We start from the raw sequence: 17,807 nt of genomic DNA, 5'->3' as shown, positions 1-17,807 counted from the left end.
GATGTACGAAGGGCTATATAAATAAATTTGATTTGATTTGATTTGACGGTGGTGTCTTGTGAGGAGCTGCCTTACAACAGACCTACAAGCCCTCAGTCCAGCCTCTCTCAGCCTATTGCGGACAGTCTGAGCACTGATTGAGGGATTGTGCGTTCCTGGTGTAACTCAGGCAGTTGTTGTTGCCATCCTGTACCTCTCCCGCAGGTGTGATGTTCGGATGTACCGATCCTGTGCAGGTGTTTGCACGTGGTCTGCCACTGCGAGGATGATCAGCTGTCCGCCCTGCAGCGCTGTCTTAGGCGTCTCACAGTACAGACATTGTAATTTATTGCCCTGGCCACATCTGCAGTCCTCATGCCTCGTTGCAGCATGCCTAAGTCACATTCATGCAGATGAGCAGGGACCCTGGGCATCTTTCTTTTGGGGGTTTTCAGAGTCAGTAGAAAGGCCTCTTTAGTGTCCTACGTTTTTATAACTGTGACCTTAATTGCCTACCGTCTGTAAGCTGTTAAGGTCTTAACAAGCGTTCCACAGGTGCATGTTCATTAACTGTTTATGGTTCATTGAACAAGCATGGGAAACAGTGTTTAAAAACTCTTTGAAATAGGGGGCAGCATTTTAACATTTGGATATAACAGAACTTATGTAGCGGACTAACCATTCAGAATTATTTATTTTTGAGGTCGCTGTCTGTTCAATGATTTCTCATGGGGAAACGATATTTCCCAGGCACTTGTTTGCAGTTCCTACCGCTTCCACTGGATGTCACCAGTCTTTGGAATTTGGTTGAGGTTATTCCTTTGTGCAATGAAGAAGTAAGGCCATCCTGGAAAAGGGTAACGCTGTTGAGAGTTGGCCAAGACTTGAAAAGTAGCATTAGTTTCCTCTCGTCCTCTATTGAAAACAGATAGACAATTTGATCGATTATTAACATTTAAAAATACCTAAAGTTGTATTACAACAGTATTTTGAAATGTTTTGGCAAAGTTTACAGGCAACTTTTGAGATATTTTATAGTGACTTTGCGCAAATTGGAAGACGTTTTTTTCTGGATCAAACGCGCCAAATAAATTGACATTTTGGATATATATGGACGGAATTAATCGAACAAAAGGACCATTTGTGATGTTTATGGGACATATTGAAGTGCCAACAAAAGAAGCTCATCAAAGGTAAGGCATGTTTTATATTTTATTTCTTTGTTTTGTGTAGCACCTGCAGGGTTGAAATATGCTACTCTCTTTGTTTACTGCTGTGTTATCATCAGATAATAGCTTCTTATGCTTTTGCCGAAAAGCCTTTTTAAAATCTGACATGTTGGCTGGATTCACAACGAGTGTAGCTTTAATTTGCTATCTTGCATATGTGATTTAATGAAAGTTTGAATTTAATAGTATTTTATTTGAATCTGGCAATTGGCCAAGTGGGACATTTGCGTCCCCCTATCCCAGAGAGGTTAAACCCTTTACAATGAAGATCTGTGAAGTTATTTAGATTTTCGCGAATTATCTTTGAAAGACAGGGTCCTGAATAGGGACATTTTTTTTGTTTGTTTAAATGTCCACATCAGATTCAAACTTCTTGGGAAAAGCCGCATCGATCATGTAATGGCCAAATGTCTGCGTATTCAAACCGCGCAACACAAAGAGAAAGTAAGAAACAGGGATGTTCTCAAACAGCTTATCGACATCACTGCATTTTTGAGTGTGCAAGACTTGGCTTTTAGAGGACACGATGAGAAGGAAAGTTCCGCTACCAAGGGCAACTATAAGGAGCTTGCAGAGGTAATTGCACTTTACGGTGCTTTACTTGATGAACATATGGAACTTTCGACTGGCTTTTCTGGAATGTAGAAATGAATTCAGAATGATTTTATAGCTTCCATCGCGTCATACATTCAAAGTTTGATTAAAGAGAGAGGTTGACGCACCTACATTTTTTCAAGCGTGCTCAAGTATGCTTTCCACTTTCCGTCTGTATTAATTTAGCAAAGGAGATAACACATAATCACTTCGGACAGACACAAGCAAAAACTGATTACATGAATGTCGCAGTGCCCTAGCCTACACCTAAACATTAGAGATCCGGACATGCTGTATGGGATGAAAATGAGACGATTTTTCAGTCTGAACTGTAGGCTACCAATAATAGTAGTTGCATACAGACTATGCGCCCTGTCCATCTGGTCAGGGTAAGCAAATTGGTAAAGTTATGTATTTATAGTACATTTTTGTGTCAGGAGAAAATGTGAATGTGATCAAATGGGGTTTATATTCAAACTTGGGCTGACTAGGCTGCCTATACTTTTAACTGGATTTAATCAATCAACATAATAGTGATGATAGATGTGAGTTAATGTTTTATTGGGCCTACAGTTGCATTGGCCTGCATGACCCAAATATGCATAAAGCAAGCTCAGCCCTGTGAGTTCTGTTGTCTATTAGTTTTTGTCTCTGCGTCTGGGTAAAGGAAATCCCACTCTTAATCTTGTCTAAATATAATTCATATGAACAAGTGTACGGTTGGGTTTTCTTTTTAAAACCATGTAACCTGATTAGGAAAAACTGGTCCGGTCATAGCCCATGTAAAATCTTTTTAATCACTGTCATACCTTATACCATACCTTATATGGTCCAGAGTTTTCCTGGTAAGGTTAACAGATAAGGAAAAACTTGGCCCACCACTCTGGGACCTATGGTGCCACCAGTCTGCTTGCAGTTGTCTGTTATGGTCAGGTATGTGGATGATCAGGGCTTTATTCAGGAACGTTTCTTGGGCTACTTTGATGTGTCAAATGGGAGAGATGCTCAGACTGTTTGACTTTGTGAATTCTGAGATGTCTGAGTTTAACCTACGATAGCGCAGCTGCTAACGAATGCATCTACTATTTGTATTTACAGCTACTGTAAGTCCCTTCCTATTCCCTGATTTAGAGGTGATAACCACTCCACTGAAGCCACGTCTCATGTGCCCACTCATCCACTGTTTCCTCTCCAAGCCGTATCAATTTTCTCTCATTACTGTATGTAGAGTCAATCACACACACACAAACACAACCACATTATTGCACACAAATTATTTTACTTCTTGCTTGGACTAACTCATTCTTAGCTCTTTTGTCTAGCTATATTGTGTATTGTGTTGTTATTTTTTGTCTTCCCAGTCAAATCCTGTCTTTCCTTCAGTGGAAGAGTTGAGCTCTTCCCCAACACCATCCATCCATGATGAACCTGTACTGCACTGAAGTCAAGCCTCTGAACACCTCAAATCATGCCTCATACCCCCATTCAATCACTGTTGTGATCCATTCCCAACACTGTGTAAGTAGCCCTTTCATTCCCATTCCCTATAACATTGTACTATAAATGTCTTCATTAAATGCTTTAGGTTAAAATACTTAGTCATCTCCGTGGGTTCCGCGCCTATATTGTGGGTCTCTAATCCTCCTAAAATGTTCAAGTCACCAGCCTCCACTCCTAACTAAGATACACTATTGTACTCTAAGACAGAGATTCAGTTTACACAGACCACTAACACAGCCCACTAACGGTTCTCAATGCACTTATAGTCTCACAGAGAAAGAGACAGAGCTAGAGACACAGAGAGAGAGAGAGAGAGAGAGAGAGAGAGAGACAGATGCAGAGAGCATTTACACAGACCACATAGAACCAACAATCCTAGATACACAGAGAAAGTTTAAACAGACCACACAGAGCACTAACCACAAAAAAAACAAAAAAAAATACACTCCCTGTCTAAGAAACAGACCACAGAGCCAACCTCAAGACTGTTTACACATACCACATGGTATGGCCAGTATCCCCACCAGCCACGGCCAGGGGGAGTTATGCACAGTGTAGTTCTACTCACCATAGAGTATGTTGATGAGGGATACAGGCATCACTAGTATCCCCACCAGAATGTCGGCCACGGCCAGAGACCTCAGGAAGAAGTTGGTGGCATTCTGAAGCTTTTTCTCCAATGAGACAGCTAGGATGACCAGGATGTTTCCACACACCGTCAGCACGATGATGACCAGGATGAGGAGTGCCGGCCAGTTCTTCTCCTTCAAATACAACCAAACTTTATTTGTATAGCACCATAGATAGAGAATGACTAGAACAGCCATAGAATATAACTCATGGGTACACTCAAAATGGCTAACCTGGTACTGTAGTGATTGTTGCTCTATATATAGCACATTTGGTAGCAACATCAATAAAATCCATAATAGAGATAAATAAAACACACTAACCTTCATGGTCGGTGCTCGAATCACCACCTCTGCCTGCGACGACCCCAATGACAGGTTACCGTCTACTCCTCCAGCCCCAACCCCCCAGGGTAGACTCTGGTTGAGTCCAAGGTAGGTGGAGTTGTTCCCCCCTGGAAAGACCATCCAGCCCCCTACCTCCAGAGAGTCCCTGGCGGAGGATCCGAACCCGCTCAGTAGGGCTACCCCTCCTGGACTTCCCATCCTGGGAGGGTCTCCTGAGGCCTGGAGGTCCTGGCTGGACCTGCACTACTCCCCTGTCACCACTAGAGGGACCAACCCAGAGGACCATGCGACATCAACAGACTTGGGATTGGTTTGGTTAGGGATAAAAACGTGTTGTCTTGTAATGGGTAGTCCAAGTTTAGGTCCACTTAGAAAGTCTCGAGACTTGGAATTGATTTAGTCTGGGTTCTGGGTGAAAATAGTTTTAGAGTGGGATCTAGTTACAGTTTAGTTAAGTTCACAAAATGGATAGTTAAGACTCCAGGTTTAGGTCCACTTGAAAGTAAAGGAAGAGTTGATTGGTGGTTATGTTTCCTCTTATACAGTGGAAAAGGAGAACGCCCCAGGATAAGCTCTTCTTCAGAAGTCCCATGTGAAGGACAAGCTGAGCTGGTCAGTGTTGCCCATTGTTTCATGTTTTTGGTAACTTTAGAGTAGAAGACCCAATGTTTCTATGTGTAGAAAGCTCTAGAGAAAGGGAATACAAAAACATTGAGTTTTACTCTCTCTCTTTCAATCTCTCATTGTGTGTACATGAGTGTGTGCACAGATCTATGTGTATTTGAGTGTATGTGTGTGTATGTTTGTTTGTGTATTTATGTGTGTGTGTGTATCTACTTGTATATTGTCCATACTGTCTATATACACCACATATTTATATTCCGACATTACTCTTTCTGATATTGCATGTTGTGATATTGTAGTAATCTCTAGTTTCTTCTTTTTTACTTTTTTTCTCGTGGGATGATTTGTGTATTATCATTGAACTGTTAGACATTTACTGAACTGCTGGAGCTAGAAACAAAAGCAATTCACTGCACCTGCTTTAACATCTACTAATCTGTGTACAAATAAACGTTGATTTGATTTGATTTTTTAAAAGATAAACAGCCTACAGCCTCAAACACTGTAATCCCACATATAAAACTAATGCAGTTTGTGAGGCTTAGAATAATGAAATGGCTACATTAATGGGATACAGTTTGTTTATATAACACGGTTCAGATGATACATCCCAGACCAAGAGAGCGCTACAGGCAATGCAGTTAACCAGGGCTATAAAACAGCAATACATAAAACATAAAATAGATAAGATTTGGTACGGGTCCCCAGGTTTCAAAAAAGTATACAGCTGCACCGTAGAGAGCATCCTGACCAGTTGCATCACCGCCTGGTATGGCAATTGCTCGGCATCTGACCGGCACTATAGGCACTATAGAGGCACTATAGAGGGTAATGCGCACGGCCCAGTACATCACTTGGGCCAAGCTTCCTGACATCCAGGATCTATATAACAGGCGGTGTCAGAGGAAGGCCCAAAAAAGTGTCAAGGACTCCAGTCACCCAAGTCATAGACTGTTCTCACTACTACCGCATGGCAAGCAGTACCGGAGCGCCAAGTCTAGGACCAAAAGGCTCCTTAATAGCTTCTACCCCCAAGCCATAAGACTGCTGAACAATTAATCAAATGGCCACCCGGACTACTTACATTGAGCCCCCAAATGGCCACCCGGACTACTGCTACTCGCTGTTTATTATCTATGCATTGTCACTTTACAAATTGCCTCGGCTAACCTGTACCCCCGCACATTGACTCGGTACCGGTACCCCCTGTATAGTCTTGTCATTGTTATGTAATTATCTTGTGTTACTTTAGTACACATTTTCTTAACTGCATTGTTGGTTAAGGGCTTGTATGTAAGCCTTTCTACACTTGTTGTATTCGTGTGACAAATTAAATTTGATTTGATTTGAAGAGAACAAAACTAAACAGGAAGAGACAAGGAAAGGGGGGGGAATATACAGAGAAAGGGGGAGAGAGAGGAGATAGACAGGGAGGCAGACAGAGCCATGTATAACTCAACGATGATCACTTTTGTCTCGTGGGTTTCATAACCATGTCTTTATAACAATTCTTTATAACAATTCAACAATGAAAGGTGACAGGAATTCAGTTCATCCATTTATATGAACGTGCTAATCTCAACACATACAACTCATGATGCCCTGCGGCACAACCCTAATACACCACATCTCCTCCCCACCTACTTAAATTTCCCCATTATGAACAACAGTCCTGAGAATGTGACTGTGAGTCCCTAGGTGACGACTAGTGGACCAGGGTGTCACCCAGTAACAGTTACAGATCACTCACGACTGGTGGTTGTCAATGGTGCTTTACTCAACAATAACTGATCTGTGTGCCTTTTCCAGATGACGTCCTCTGCAGTCTGAACAGTGTAGGGCACAGGACCAGTCTGAGCAAAGACTGTTGCAGGAACCCGCTTTGGTCCGTTGAGTTAGATCCTAGCTAACACATTTTCTCCAGGATTGAAAGCTCTGTCATTTGCTCACAGTTCACGACATTTGACTTGACTCTCCTGGCATTTTCGCATTTAGAGGTTTGAGTACTGTAGGTCGAAGCTTGTGCATAGCTCTCTCTCTTCATGTATCATGGCGCAAGAGAAGATGGCTGACGTTTTACATGCTCCTAACCGAATGTGTTTTTTTGTTAGTTTTTTTGCATTGTTTGTAACTTATATTTTTACTTATTCTGTACATAATGTTGCTGCAACCATCTCTTATGACTGAAAATAACTTCTGGACCTCAGAACATCATTTACTCACCACAAACTGGCAGAAGCTTTTTTCTGTTACGAGTCTGACGTGAAAGACATACTGCTTTCCCGGGAACAGGCCCAAATCCCCATCATTTGCGTGAAGAGAAGACGGAGAAAAAGAGGACAGAGGTTGGGCTGCCTTCTGAGAATTCGTAGGCAATCGAATAAATCTCCACGGCCTTAAGTTGACTGTGCCTTTAAAAAAATTATTGTAGAGCTTCACAAGTTTGGGAGCAATTTCCAAATGCCTGAAGGTACCACGTTCATCTGTATAAACAATAGTACCCAAATATAAGCACCATGGGACCACGCAGCTGTCATACGGTTTTAGAACGAGACTCGTTCTGTCTCTTAGAGATGAATGTACATTGGTGCAAAAAGTGCAAATCAATCCCAGAACAACAGCAAAGGACCTTGTGAAGATGCTGGAGGAAACATGTACAAAAGTATCCACGGTAAAATGAGTCCTATATCGTCATAAAAAGGAAAAAGGGGGAAGCTTGCAAACTGAAGAACACCGTCCCAACCGTGAAGCATGGGGGTGGCAGCATCATGTTGTGGGGTTGCTTTGCTGCAGGAGGGACTGGTGCACTTCACAAAATAGATGGCATCATGAGGTAGGAAAATTATGTGGATATATTGAAGCATCATCTCAAGACATCAGTCAGGAAGTTAAAGCTTGGTCGCAAATGGGTCTTCCAAATGGACAATGACCCCAAGCATACTTCCAAACTTGGCAAAATGGCTTCAGGACAACAAAGTCAAGGTATTGGAGTGGCCATCACAAAGCCCTGACCTCAATTCCTATAGAACATTTTTGGGCAGAACTGAAAAAGCGTGTGTGAGCAAGGAGGCCTACAAACCTGACTCAGTTACACCAGATCTGTCAGGAGGAATGGGCCAAAATTCACCCAACTGATTGTGGGAAGCTTGTGGAAGGCTACCCTTCCACAAAAAAAAAGTTTGACCAAAGTTTGACCCAAGTTAAACAATTTAAAGGCAATGCTACCAAATTCTAATTGAGTGTATGTAAACTTCTGACCCTCTGGGATTGTGATGAAAGAAGTAAAAGCTGAAATACATCATTCTCTCAACTATTATTCTGACATTTCACATTCTGAAAATAAAGTGTTGATCCTAACTAACCTAAAACAGGGAATCTTTACTTGGATGAAATGTCAGGAATTGTGATAGACTGAGTTTAAATGTATTTGGCTAAGATGTATGTAATCTTCTGACCTCAATTGTATATGTCATAACAGTTCCTGCATACTGTGGTGTAAACTCACCTCGGTCTCCAGAGAAAGTAAACTTGTCTTGAATACCAACCATGTCTACTTATTTGCTATTTTGACTGCTCTACTGTTTTATTTGAACATGTTTACTTGCCAACAAATTAGTTTAAATGATACACCAACTCCGTGCATAATTTGTTTTCGCAGTAAGACTGAAGCTAGTTTATCAAAATACATTTAATGAATATCACAAGGAATTGATCAGGAAGTTGAAGTCAACTCTTTATTTTGGCATTCTGATGAAGTTTTCCCTGTTTTTTTTGCCCAAGTGGGACGGAACCGTCCCCTATACCATAAGAAGTTAAGAAGCCTCTTGGACCTAGACTTGGCGCTCCGTTACCGCTTGCCATGCGGTATCAGAGAGAACAGTCTATGACACGGGTGGCTGGAGTCTGAGTGTACCCCACAGCCAGGTGGACAAAGCTCTCGTACACTTTCTTCACCACCCACTGCTTTGACCTCTTTGCAGAAGATTTGTTGGTACTGCAAGTCTCCCGGAAAGACAAACTGATCATGAGGATGTGTAACCATACATTAAACCATGTTCATCTATCAACAAAAAAGGGTACAATAGACTGGTGTGTATTCAGAGTCAATAATGGGGTATTGAGCTGGGCTGTTAGCAAAGATGTGAAACGTTTTAGGGAGGCTTTACTTGTAGACAGTCTAGTCGTGTATTGATGTGTATGAGTGTTTGTATCGTTGTGTATGAGTGTAGGCTCTGCCTTAATGTATGTGCTCTCTGTCACCTAGATCTGTATGACTAGTATGCCCAGGAAAACAAGGAAAGAACAAAGGAGAATGTCCAAGGACTAGTCAGCCCTTCCACCTCTGAGGGGCCGAAATGTATCTCTCTGTTGCAGTATTCAGAGTACTGACTATTGTCTGTTTAGTAGAATAATACTATAGTATCCATGTCTGGTATCTATCTGAAACTTATTCACTGAGGATAAATCTGATGTTATCTATATGTACAGTACCAATCAAACGTTTGGACACACATTCATTCCAGGGTTTTTCTTTATTTGTTACTCTGTTCTACATTGTAGAATAATAGAGAAGACATCAAAACTATGAAATAACGCGTATGGAATCATGTAGTAACCAAAAAAGTGTTAAACAAATCAAAATATATTTTCTATTTTAGATTCTTCAAAGAAGCCACCCTTTGCCTTGATGACAGCTTTGTGGAATATGGCCAAGAGTGTGCAAAGCTGTCATCAGGGCAAAGGGTGGCTACTTTGAAGAATCTCATTTATATATATATATATATATATATATATATATATATATATATATATATATATATATATATATATTAGCTACACACTGAATTATTATTATTATTATCAAATTATTAACATCCCCTCTTGACCTGGCCTATTCGAACTGGTCCTTGTGTGCAACTTGGTGCATAATCTAGGGGAACAACATCACACTGCTACATTCACCCCCACTGTTTTACACTAGATTATAGGCACAAATCAAAACACATTATCTCGAAGGTAACAAAGCAAAGAAAGAAAGAAAACATTTCACACCCCCAGAGTGACAGAGTAACCCAGTGTAGTCCCTTAATTCTAGACCCACAAATGGTCGACCAGTTGAAAAGCTATCCCGTGATGGATTAGGAAAAATTCAACCGTATACAACAAATGGCATATACATTTTATGTTGATGGACAACACACAAAGTTACATGAATTGTCAAATATATTAGACAAACCCACAAATCATTCTAAGACACGCTTAGATTACTACATATATATAAAAAAGAAAAGGTAGGCAATATCCTAACGTCACTGAAAAAACAAGAACTGCTTCATTTCCTGTGTAGACATACGATTGGGCTGTGTACTTCTTATCCTCTTCATGCAGTGACACATTGTAGTACCCTGACGTCAAGTCCATTGTGCTGAAGACGGCATTATACCTCCCAGTGCAGCAATGAGGATGAGCATCCTTGACTGTGCAGGCATTTAACCACCTAGTGTCAATACATAGACACAAGTCCCCATTATTTTTCCATACAAGCACCAATGGTGAGGCATACTCAATGCTGGATTTTCTGACGATTTCCTTTTCCTCCATACCTTCCAGTGTTTGCCTGAGTTTTTGGTAATGAGCTGGGGACAGCCTACGATAAGGTCATCGAAATGGGCGGTCATCAGTCAGCGTATGCGATGGCAGAACTCTTTTGCCTCTCCACAATCCAGGCTATGTCTAGAGAACACGGTGTCATACTTCTCAATTAAACTGACAAGTTTTCCTTTCCAGAACTGTGAAACTGGACACTCTTCAACAGACAGGCCTTGAAGTCCAAGATTGCTCAGTGTACTGTTGCCATTAACTACACTGCCACCAACTGAACTCTTAGCTGTAAGACTGCCATGTGAGCTGTCACATTGTACTTTTGCCACGTTCTGGTAAGCTGCTTGCTGCTTGACATCATCAAAATCCTCCAATGCAATGCAAGGGTACACATCCGCCACTTTAGCATTTCGTCTCAGGGTAACTGGCAAAGTTGTTGGATTCACAATCTTCACAGGGAACCATCCATCCCCCCACAGAGGTGTAACTACTCTCCCTACTAATATGTGTCGATTCAAACAACGAGACATGCTGGGCTCAACAACAACAGTACTGCCAACAGAGAGTTTTGTCTTTGGGGTAGGCGGCCCCACACCAGATGCTCACTTAAGTGTTAGGTGCTTCTACACCTGCATTGCTTGCTGTTTGGGGTTTTAGGCTGGGTTTCTGTACAGCACTTTGAGATATCAGCTGATGTACGAAGGGCTATATAAATACATTTGATTTGATTTGATTTGATACTGCTCTCTTCAACTTAATGGTGCCCACTTTATCTGGGATGGAGTCTCCTCTCCATCTCTCCAGATTTGATAGGAGACGCAGGAAGTGGCTGTCATCACACTGGCCAGAAGGACCTGGCGTACCCACCACCCGCCAGTAGCTGTCATTCGATTTGATCTGTCTAATCAGAGACTTCAACACGTTAGTACCCACAATGAGTTCATCAACCTGCCCATCTACAATAAGCACTGGGACGACATAACTGAAGCCATAAAGCTGTGTTTTTAAGTAACACATGCCCACTGGGTTAGTTTGGATCCCACCACAACCCACCAGGATGATGTCTGAAGGAGCTAGAAAGTTCCCCTCTACCACTCCTGCCTCCCTCAACCAAGGTATCTGCGCGCAGAGTACTAGCCATGGACCCACTATCTAACATCCCCTTCAGCTCAACTTTATCCTGTACAAGCACGGTGGTGTAAAACAAACTGTCATTCCGAGTAATTCTCATTGTGTTCTGAAAAATTACTGTGTTGTTCTTGGGTACCGACTCACAAAAATAAGAATAAACAGATTGGATATCATCATCAGTGGAGGAAAATTAGACTGCCCCACATTGCCCTCCTCAGAATGGAGACTTTGTAGCTCATGTGGCCAGGAGAGAAGCACTTAAAACACAGCTGGTGCATCTGACAGTGAGCGTTGGTCCAGTGATTAGTGCATCCACAGACAGCGCACTCAGGCTGACATTTGGGGAACTGTTTACAGGGCCCTCTGTTCACAGACTGAGTATTGCTGACAAGAGCCTTCTCTAACATACTCAAAATGTTCTCTCAGATACAGGTGGGGCCTGTTCTGGTTCACGGCCACATCGAGGAAAAAGACACATTAGGTCTCCTCACAGGATCCACTTCCTCCTGGGGGGAGTCAAACACGGCAGCCACCTGCTGTGAAAGTTGTGTTGTACATGCTTTATGCTCCCTTAACAGTTCATCCAAACGATCCTGTACCTCACTGGCTGTCCAGTCACGAAGGGGTTTGCTTTTGAACACTTGGGGCCAACTCTTTATCAGGACAGTTGCGTACAAACATGACTGCCAACTCTGAGCACTGATTGGGCAAGGTTCTACCCTCACTTATAAGGTACTGCTCAGCTGCCTCTAAAGCTTTGTTAAGCCTAATCCAGAAATCTAGTGGACCCTCATTAGCGTATGGTTTGATTGAGTAGAAGTCAGCTAATGGCATTCCTGAGCAGACAGTATTCCCAAAGTGTTGCTTGAGAACACTGAACACTGCCTTAACATCTGTGTCAACAGGGTTGTTACGCATCCAGACTTTGGTCACATCCCGTGCCCTCCCCATGAGCCTACAACCCCTCCCCAACATGCACAGACCCAGTGTAACCCCTTTTCTCTAGGTAGACTCCATTAGCTCCTCCCAATCCAGGACAGAGTACTTATCTGAGCCATCACCCCTAAAGAAAGGTGGAGCACTACCAAATGTATTTGTCACATACACATGGTTAGCATATGTTAATGCGAGTGTAGCGAAATGCTTGTGCTTCTAGTGCCGACCATGCAGTAATATCTAACAAGTAATATAACGTAACAATGTACCTTATACACACAAGTGTAAAGGAATGAATACGAATATGTACATAAAAATATATGAATGAGTGATGCCCGAACGGCATAGGCAAGATGCAGTAGATGTATAGAGTACAGTATATACATATGAGATGAGTAATGTAGGGTATGAAAACATTATATAAAGTGGCATTGTTTAAAGTGGCTAGCGATACATTACATCAAGATGGTAAGATGCAGTAGATGGTATAGAGTACAGTATATACATATGAGATGAGTAATGTAGGGTATGAAAACATTATATAAAGTGGCATTGTTTAAAGTGGCTAGTGATACATTTAATTACATCAAGATGGCAAGATGCAGTAGATGGTATAGCGTGCAGTATATACATATGAGATGAGTAATGTAGGGTATGTAAGCATTATATAAAGTGGTTAGAGATAAATTGATTACATCAATTTTTCCATTATTAAAGTGGCTAGAGTTGAGTCAGTATGTTGGCAGCAGCCGCTCAATGTTAGTGATGGCTGTTCAACAGTCTGATGGCCTTGAGATAGAAGCTGTTCTTCAGTCTCTCGGTCCCCGCTTTGATACACCTGTACTGACCTCGCCTTCTGGATGATAGCGGGGTGAACAGGCAGTGGCTCGGGTGGTTGTTGTCCTTGATGATCTTTTTGGCCTTCCTGTGACATCGGGTGGTGTAGCTGTCCTGAAGGGCAGGTAGTTTGCACCTGGTGACGCGTTGTGCAGACCTCACTACCCTCTGGAGAGCCTTACGGTTATGGGCAGAGCAGCTGCCGTAACTGGCGGTGATACAGCCCGACAGGATGCTCTCGATTGTGCATCTGTAAAAGTTTGTGTTTTTGGTGACAAGACGAATCTCTTCAGCCTCCTGCTATGCCTTCTTCACCACGCTGTCTGTGTGGGTGGACCATTTCAGTTTGTCCGTGATGTGTACGCCGAGGAACTTAAAACTTCCACCCTCTCCACTACTGTCCTGTCAATGTAGATAGGGGCTGCTCCCTCTGCTGTTTCCTGAAGTCCACGATCATCTCCTTTGTTTTGTTGACATTGAGTGTGAGGTTATTTTCCTGACACCACACTCCGAGGGCCCTCACCTCCTCCCTGTAGGCCGTCTCGTCGTTGTTGGTAATCAAGCCTACCACAAAGATCATCAAGGAAAACAACCACCCGAGCCACTGCCTGTCGTCTGCAAACTTGATGATTGAGTTGGAGGCATGCATGGCCACGCAGTAGTGGGTGAACAGGGAGTACAGGAGAGGGCTGAGAACGCACCCTTGTGGAGATCCCAGTGTTTGAGGATCAGCGGAGTGGAGATGTTGTTACCTACCCTCACCACCTGGGGGTTGGCCGGAAGTCCACGACCCAGTTGCACAGGGCGGAGTCAAGATGAATGACGAGTTTGGAGGGTACTATGGTGTTAAATGCTGAGCTGTAATCGATGAACAGCATTCTCACGTAGGTATTCCTCTTGTCCAGATGGGTTAGGGCAGTGTGCAGTGTGATGGCGATTGCATCGTCTGTGGACCTATTGGGGTGGTAAGCAAATTGGAGTGGGTCTAGGGTGTCAGGTAGGGTGGAGGTGATATGATCCTTGACAAGTTTCTCAAAGCACTTCATGATGACGGAAGTGAGTGCTACAGGGCGGTAGTCATTTAGCTCAGTTACCTTAGCCTAGCAGGTTTTGGTAGCGGGCCGTGTCAGTGACACTGTGTTGTCCTCAAAGCGAGCAAAAAAGTTGTTTAGTCTGTCTGGGAGCAAGGCATCGTGGTCCGCGACGGGGACGGTTTTCTTTTGTAATCCGTGATTGACTGTAGACCCTGCCACATATGTCTTGTGTCTGAGCCGTTGAATTGTGATTCCACTTTGTCTCTATACTGACACTTAAGCTTGTTTGATTGCCTTGCGGAGGGACTAGCTACACTGTTTGTATTCGGTCATGTTTCCGGTCACCTTGCCCTGATTAAAAGCAGTGGTTCGCGCTTTCAGTTTTGCGCGAATGCTGCCATCAATCCACGGTTTCTGGTTGGGGAATGTTTTAATAGACGCTGTGGGTACAACATCACTGATGCACTTGCTAATAAACTCGCTCACCGAATCAGCGTATTCGTCAATGTTGTTGTTCGACGTTATGCAGAACATATCCCAGTCCACGTGATCGAAGCGTGGAATCTGATTGGTCGGACCAGCGTTGAACAGACCTGAGGTGCTTCCTGTTTTAGTTTCTGTCTATAGGCTGGGAGCAACATAATGGAGTCGTGGTCAGCTTTTCCGAAGGGAGGGAGGGGGAGGGCCCTCCCTCCTCCCTGTGTTGTGGAAGTTAGAATAATAGTGATCTAGGGTTTTGCCAGCCCTGGTAGCACAATCGATATGCTGATAGAATTTGGGGAGCCTTGTTTTCAAATTAGCCTTATTAAAATCCCCAGCTACAATAAATGCAGCCTCAGGATATGTGGTTTCCAGTTTACTTTGAGTCAAATGAAGTTCTTTCAGGGCCGTCAATGTGTCTGCTTGGGGGGGAATATACAGTAATGTGATTATCATTGAAGAGAATTCTCTTGGTAGATAATGCAGTCTGCATTTGATTGTGAGGAATTCTAAGTCAGGTGAACAGAAGGACTTGAGTTCCTGTATGTTGTTATGATCACACCACGTCTCATTAATCATAAGGCATACACCCCCGCTCTTCTTCTTACCAGAGAGATGCTTGTTTCTGTCGGCGTGATGCGGGAAGAAACCAGGTGGCTGTACCGACTCAGATAGTGTGCCTCGGGTGAACCATGTTTCCGTGAAACAAAGAACGTTACAGTCTCTGATGTCTCTCTGGAATGCTACCCTTGATCAGATTTCACTTACCTTGTTGTCAAGAGACTGGACATTGGCGAATTAAAGCATGGGAGCATTGCGCGATGTGCCCGTCTACAGAGCCTGACCAGAAGACCGCTCCATCTGCCCCTTCTACGGCGCCGGCTGGGATCCGATCCATTGTCCTGGGTGGTAGGCCAAACAGAGGATCCGCTTCGGGAAAGTCGTATTCCTGGTCGTAATGTTGGTGAGTTGACATTGCTCTTATATCCAATAGTTCCTGCCGACTGTATGTAATAAAACCTAAGATTTTCTGGGGTAACATTGTAAGAAATAACATGTAAAAAAACAAAATACTGCATAGTTTCCTAGGAACGCGAAGCGAGGCGGCCATCTCTGTCGGCGCTGGAAGTAACATTGACTTCACAACCAGATTCAGCGCGGACACCGCAATAAAAGTTGACCCAAATTGCTCAGGCAGAGGAAACTGCTGGGGTTGGTGAGGGGGATGGGCAGGCGAAAGACTTGAAGCCCCAGGCTGCAGTAAACTCGCTCTGATAGATTCTTCTATCTCTGAACCAATCTGCTTAATAAGGTCACTAAGCTGACTCAGAGGTGTCCCATTATTACTGAGGACTGGGGATGATGGTACATCAAAAGACAGCGGTGGGATACCCTGGTCAGGTGGAGTAAACAGCCTACCTCTCCCAGTGCTTGTAAACTCAGGACTAGCAAATACTCTACTCCCAGGAGCTGACTGTACAATTGGTATAAATGCAAGGACACCCTTCCCTCTTCCCAAACTAAAATCCCCAGCATAACTCATCTTATGGACTTGAGAGTCTTCCATGCCTCAATAGAGCACTAAAATACAATGTAATTTACTGCATTCAAATACAAAAAAAATTGCAATAAACAAATTCCTTCAAAATATGGAAATAAACACAAATACAAATCTAGTGAACATGCTGAAGCATGTTGAAGGCCAGGCATAAGAGAACAATAAGGGGGTACGGAAATACAGATAGCCCGCAATGGACCAAACCAAAATATGCAAAACTTTTACAATCACATGTATGTACAATATAGATATGAAAAAGTGTTTGTACACCAAAAAATAACATTAGCTGTAAAATAAAAAACACACTAAATTATTATTGTTATTAACATCCCCTCTTGACATGGTCTATTCGAACTGGTTCTTGTGTGCAACTTGGTGCACAATCTAGGGGAACAACATCACACTGCTACACATACATATAACATATTACTTCACTACATGAGCACCTACAGCTGTGCTGTTGAGTAGACAAGCACTGCCAACAATAGAGTGAATAGGCTAGAAGAGTATACTAACAGCCCCTCTCCCCCATGCCATTTGTCTTGTTGACGGTTCAGTTTAGTGTTCTGTGATTTTGTTTTCTCAAGAGGGTATTGTGCTTTTCCAAATACCTTTGGTTGTCCTGGCTTGTTTCAAAGTCAGATAATGGTGGGATTGAGCACATTCCAGGCTGAAAGCTTTCATCCAATGGGTCTACAGGCTCTGTACTACTAAAGTTGCTGCCAAGGTCATCTTCATCAGCAGCAGGATTAGACTGTAGGACACACAGTAGTCAGTGATTAGCCAACATTTTACTACTTTGTCCCCATCAATACACACTCAAATTACGTACTATATCCACCCACCCACCACCCTCATGTCAATAGATCATGCATACTAACCTTCACACACACTACCCACCACCAACAGACACCAGTCAGTCACCCACACTATCCCCTCCTTACTAATACCTCCTTTTCTCCAATTTAGACTTTAAGCCTTGCATGATTAATCAACTAAGCCACCATAATACAGAGAAAACTACACTAGAAGTTGTAGCCTACTTGTAAACACACCAACTATGACAACAAGACACAGACCATGTTTATGCCTAGCTCCAGTATTTGCTCATCATGGAAAGATTTAGTCGATTTTAGAAGGTGACTTACATTAGTTCCTGGTGCTGAGCTTGATGTTGATCCCTCTGCAGATGTTAATGGGATCGGACTCTAAATAGAACACTGTCAAGTCAGCCTCTGTGGTAGTTAGTTAGCTAGCAAATAGTTAACTATCATAACCTAACGAAGCTGACGTTAGCTTGCAAAGTTACAAATCACATCGCCAGATA

General features: G+C 42.9%; 1 protein-coding gene across 1 annotated transcript in view; it reads right to left on the bottom strand.

Annotated features, from left to right (window-relative positions):
• The window catches only part of htr2cl1 (5-hydroxytryptamine (serotonin) receptor 2C, G protein-coupled-like 1), a 41,582-nt gene extending 24,349 nt beyond the window's left edge, over positions 1 to 17,233 (bottom strand). The window contains exons 1-3 of the mRNA XM_020468333.2: positions 17,092 to 17,233; positions 4,256 to 4,966; positions 3,871 to 4,066 (exon numbers count right to left, since the gene is read on the bottom strand). Coding sequence (XP_020323922.1) covers positions 3,871 to 4,066; positions 4,256 to 4,477 — 418 coding nt within the window. The 5' untranslated portion in view covers positions 4,478 to 4,966; positions 17,092 to 17,233. The remainder of the gene's footprint in view (positions 1 to 3,870; positions 4,067 to 4,255; positions 4,967 to 17,091) is intronic.
• Positions 17,234 to 17,807: the final 574 nt, after the last annotated feature.

This window comes from Oncorhynchus kisutch, linkage group LG9, assembly GCF_002021735.2.
Source record: "Oncorhynchus kisutch isolate 150728-3 linkage group LG9, Okis_V2, whole genome shotgun sequence".
In the NCBI taxonomy this organism is placed as follows: Eukaryota; Metazoa; Chordata; class Actinopteri; order Salmoniformes; family Salmonidae; genus Oncorhynchus; species Oncorhynchus kisutch.
This window is presented reverse-complemented; position numbering and strand designations above follow the sequence as displayed.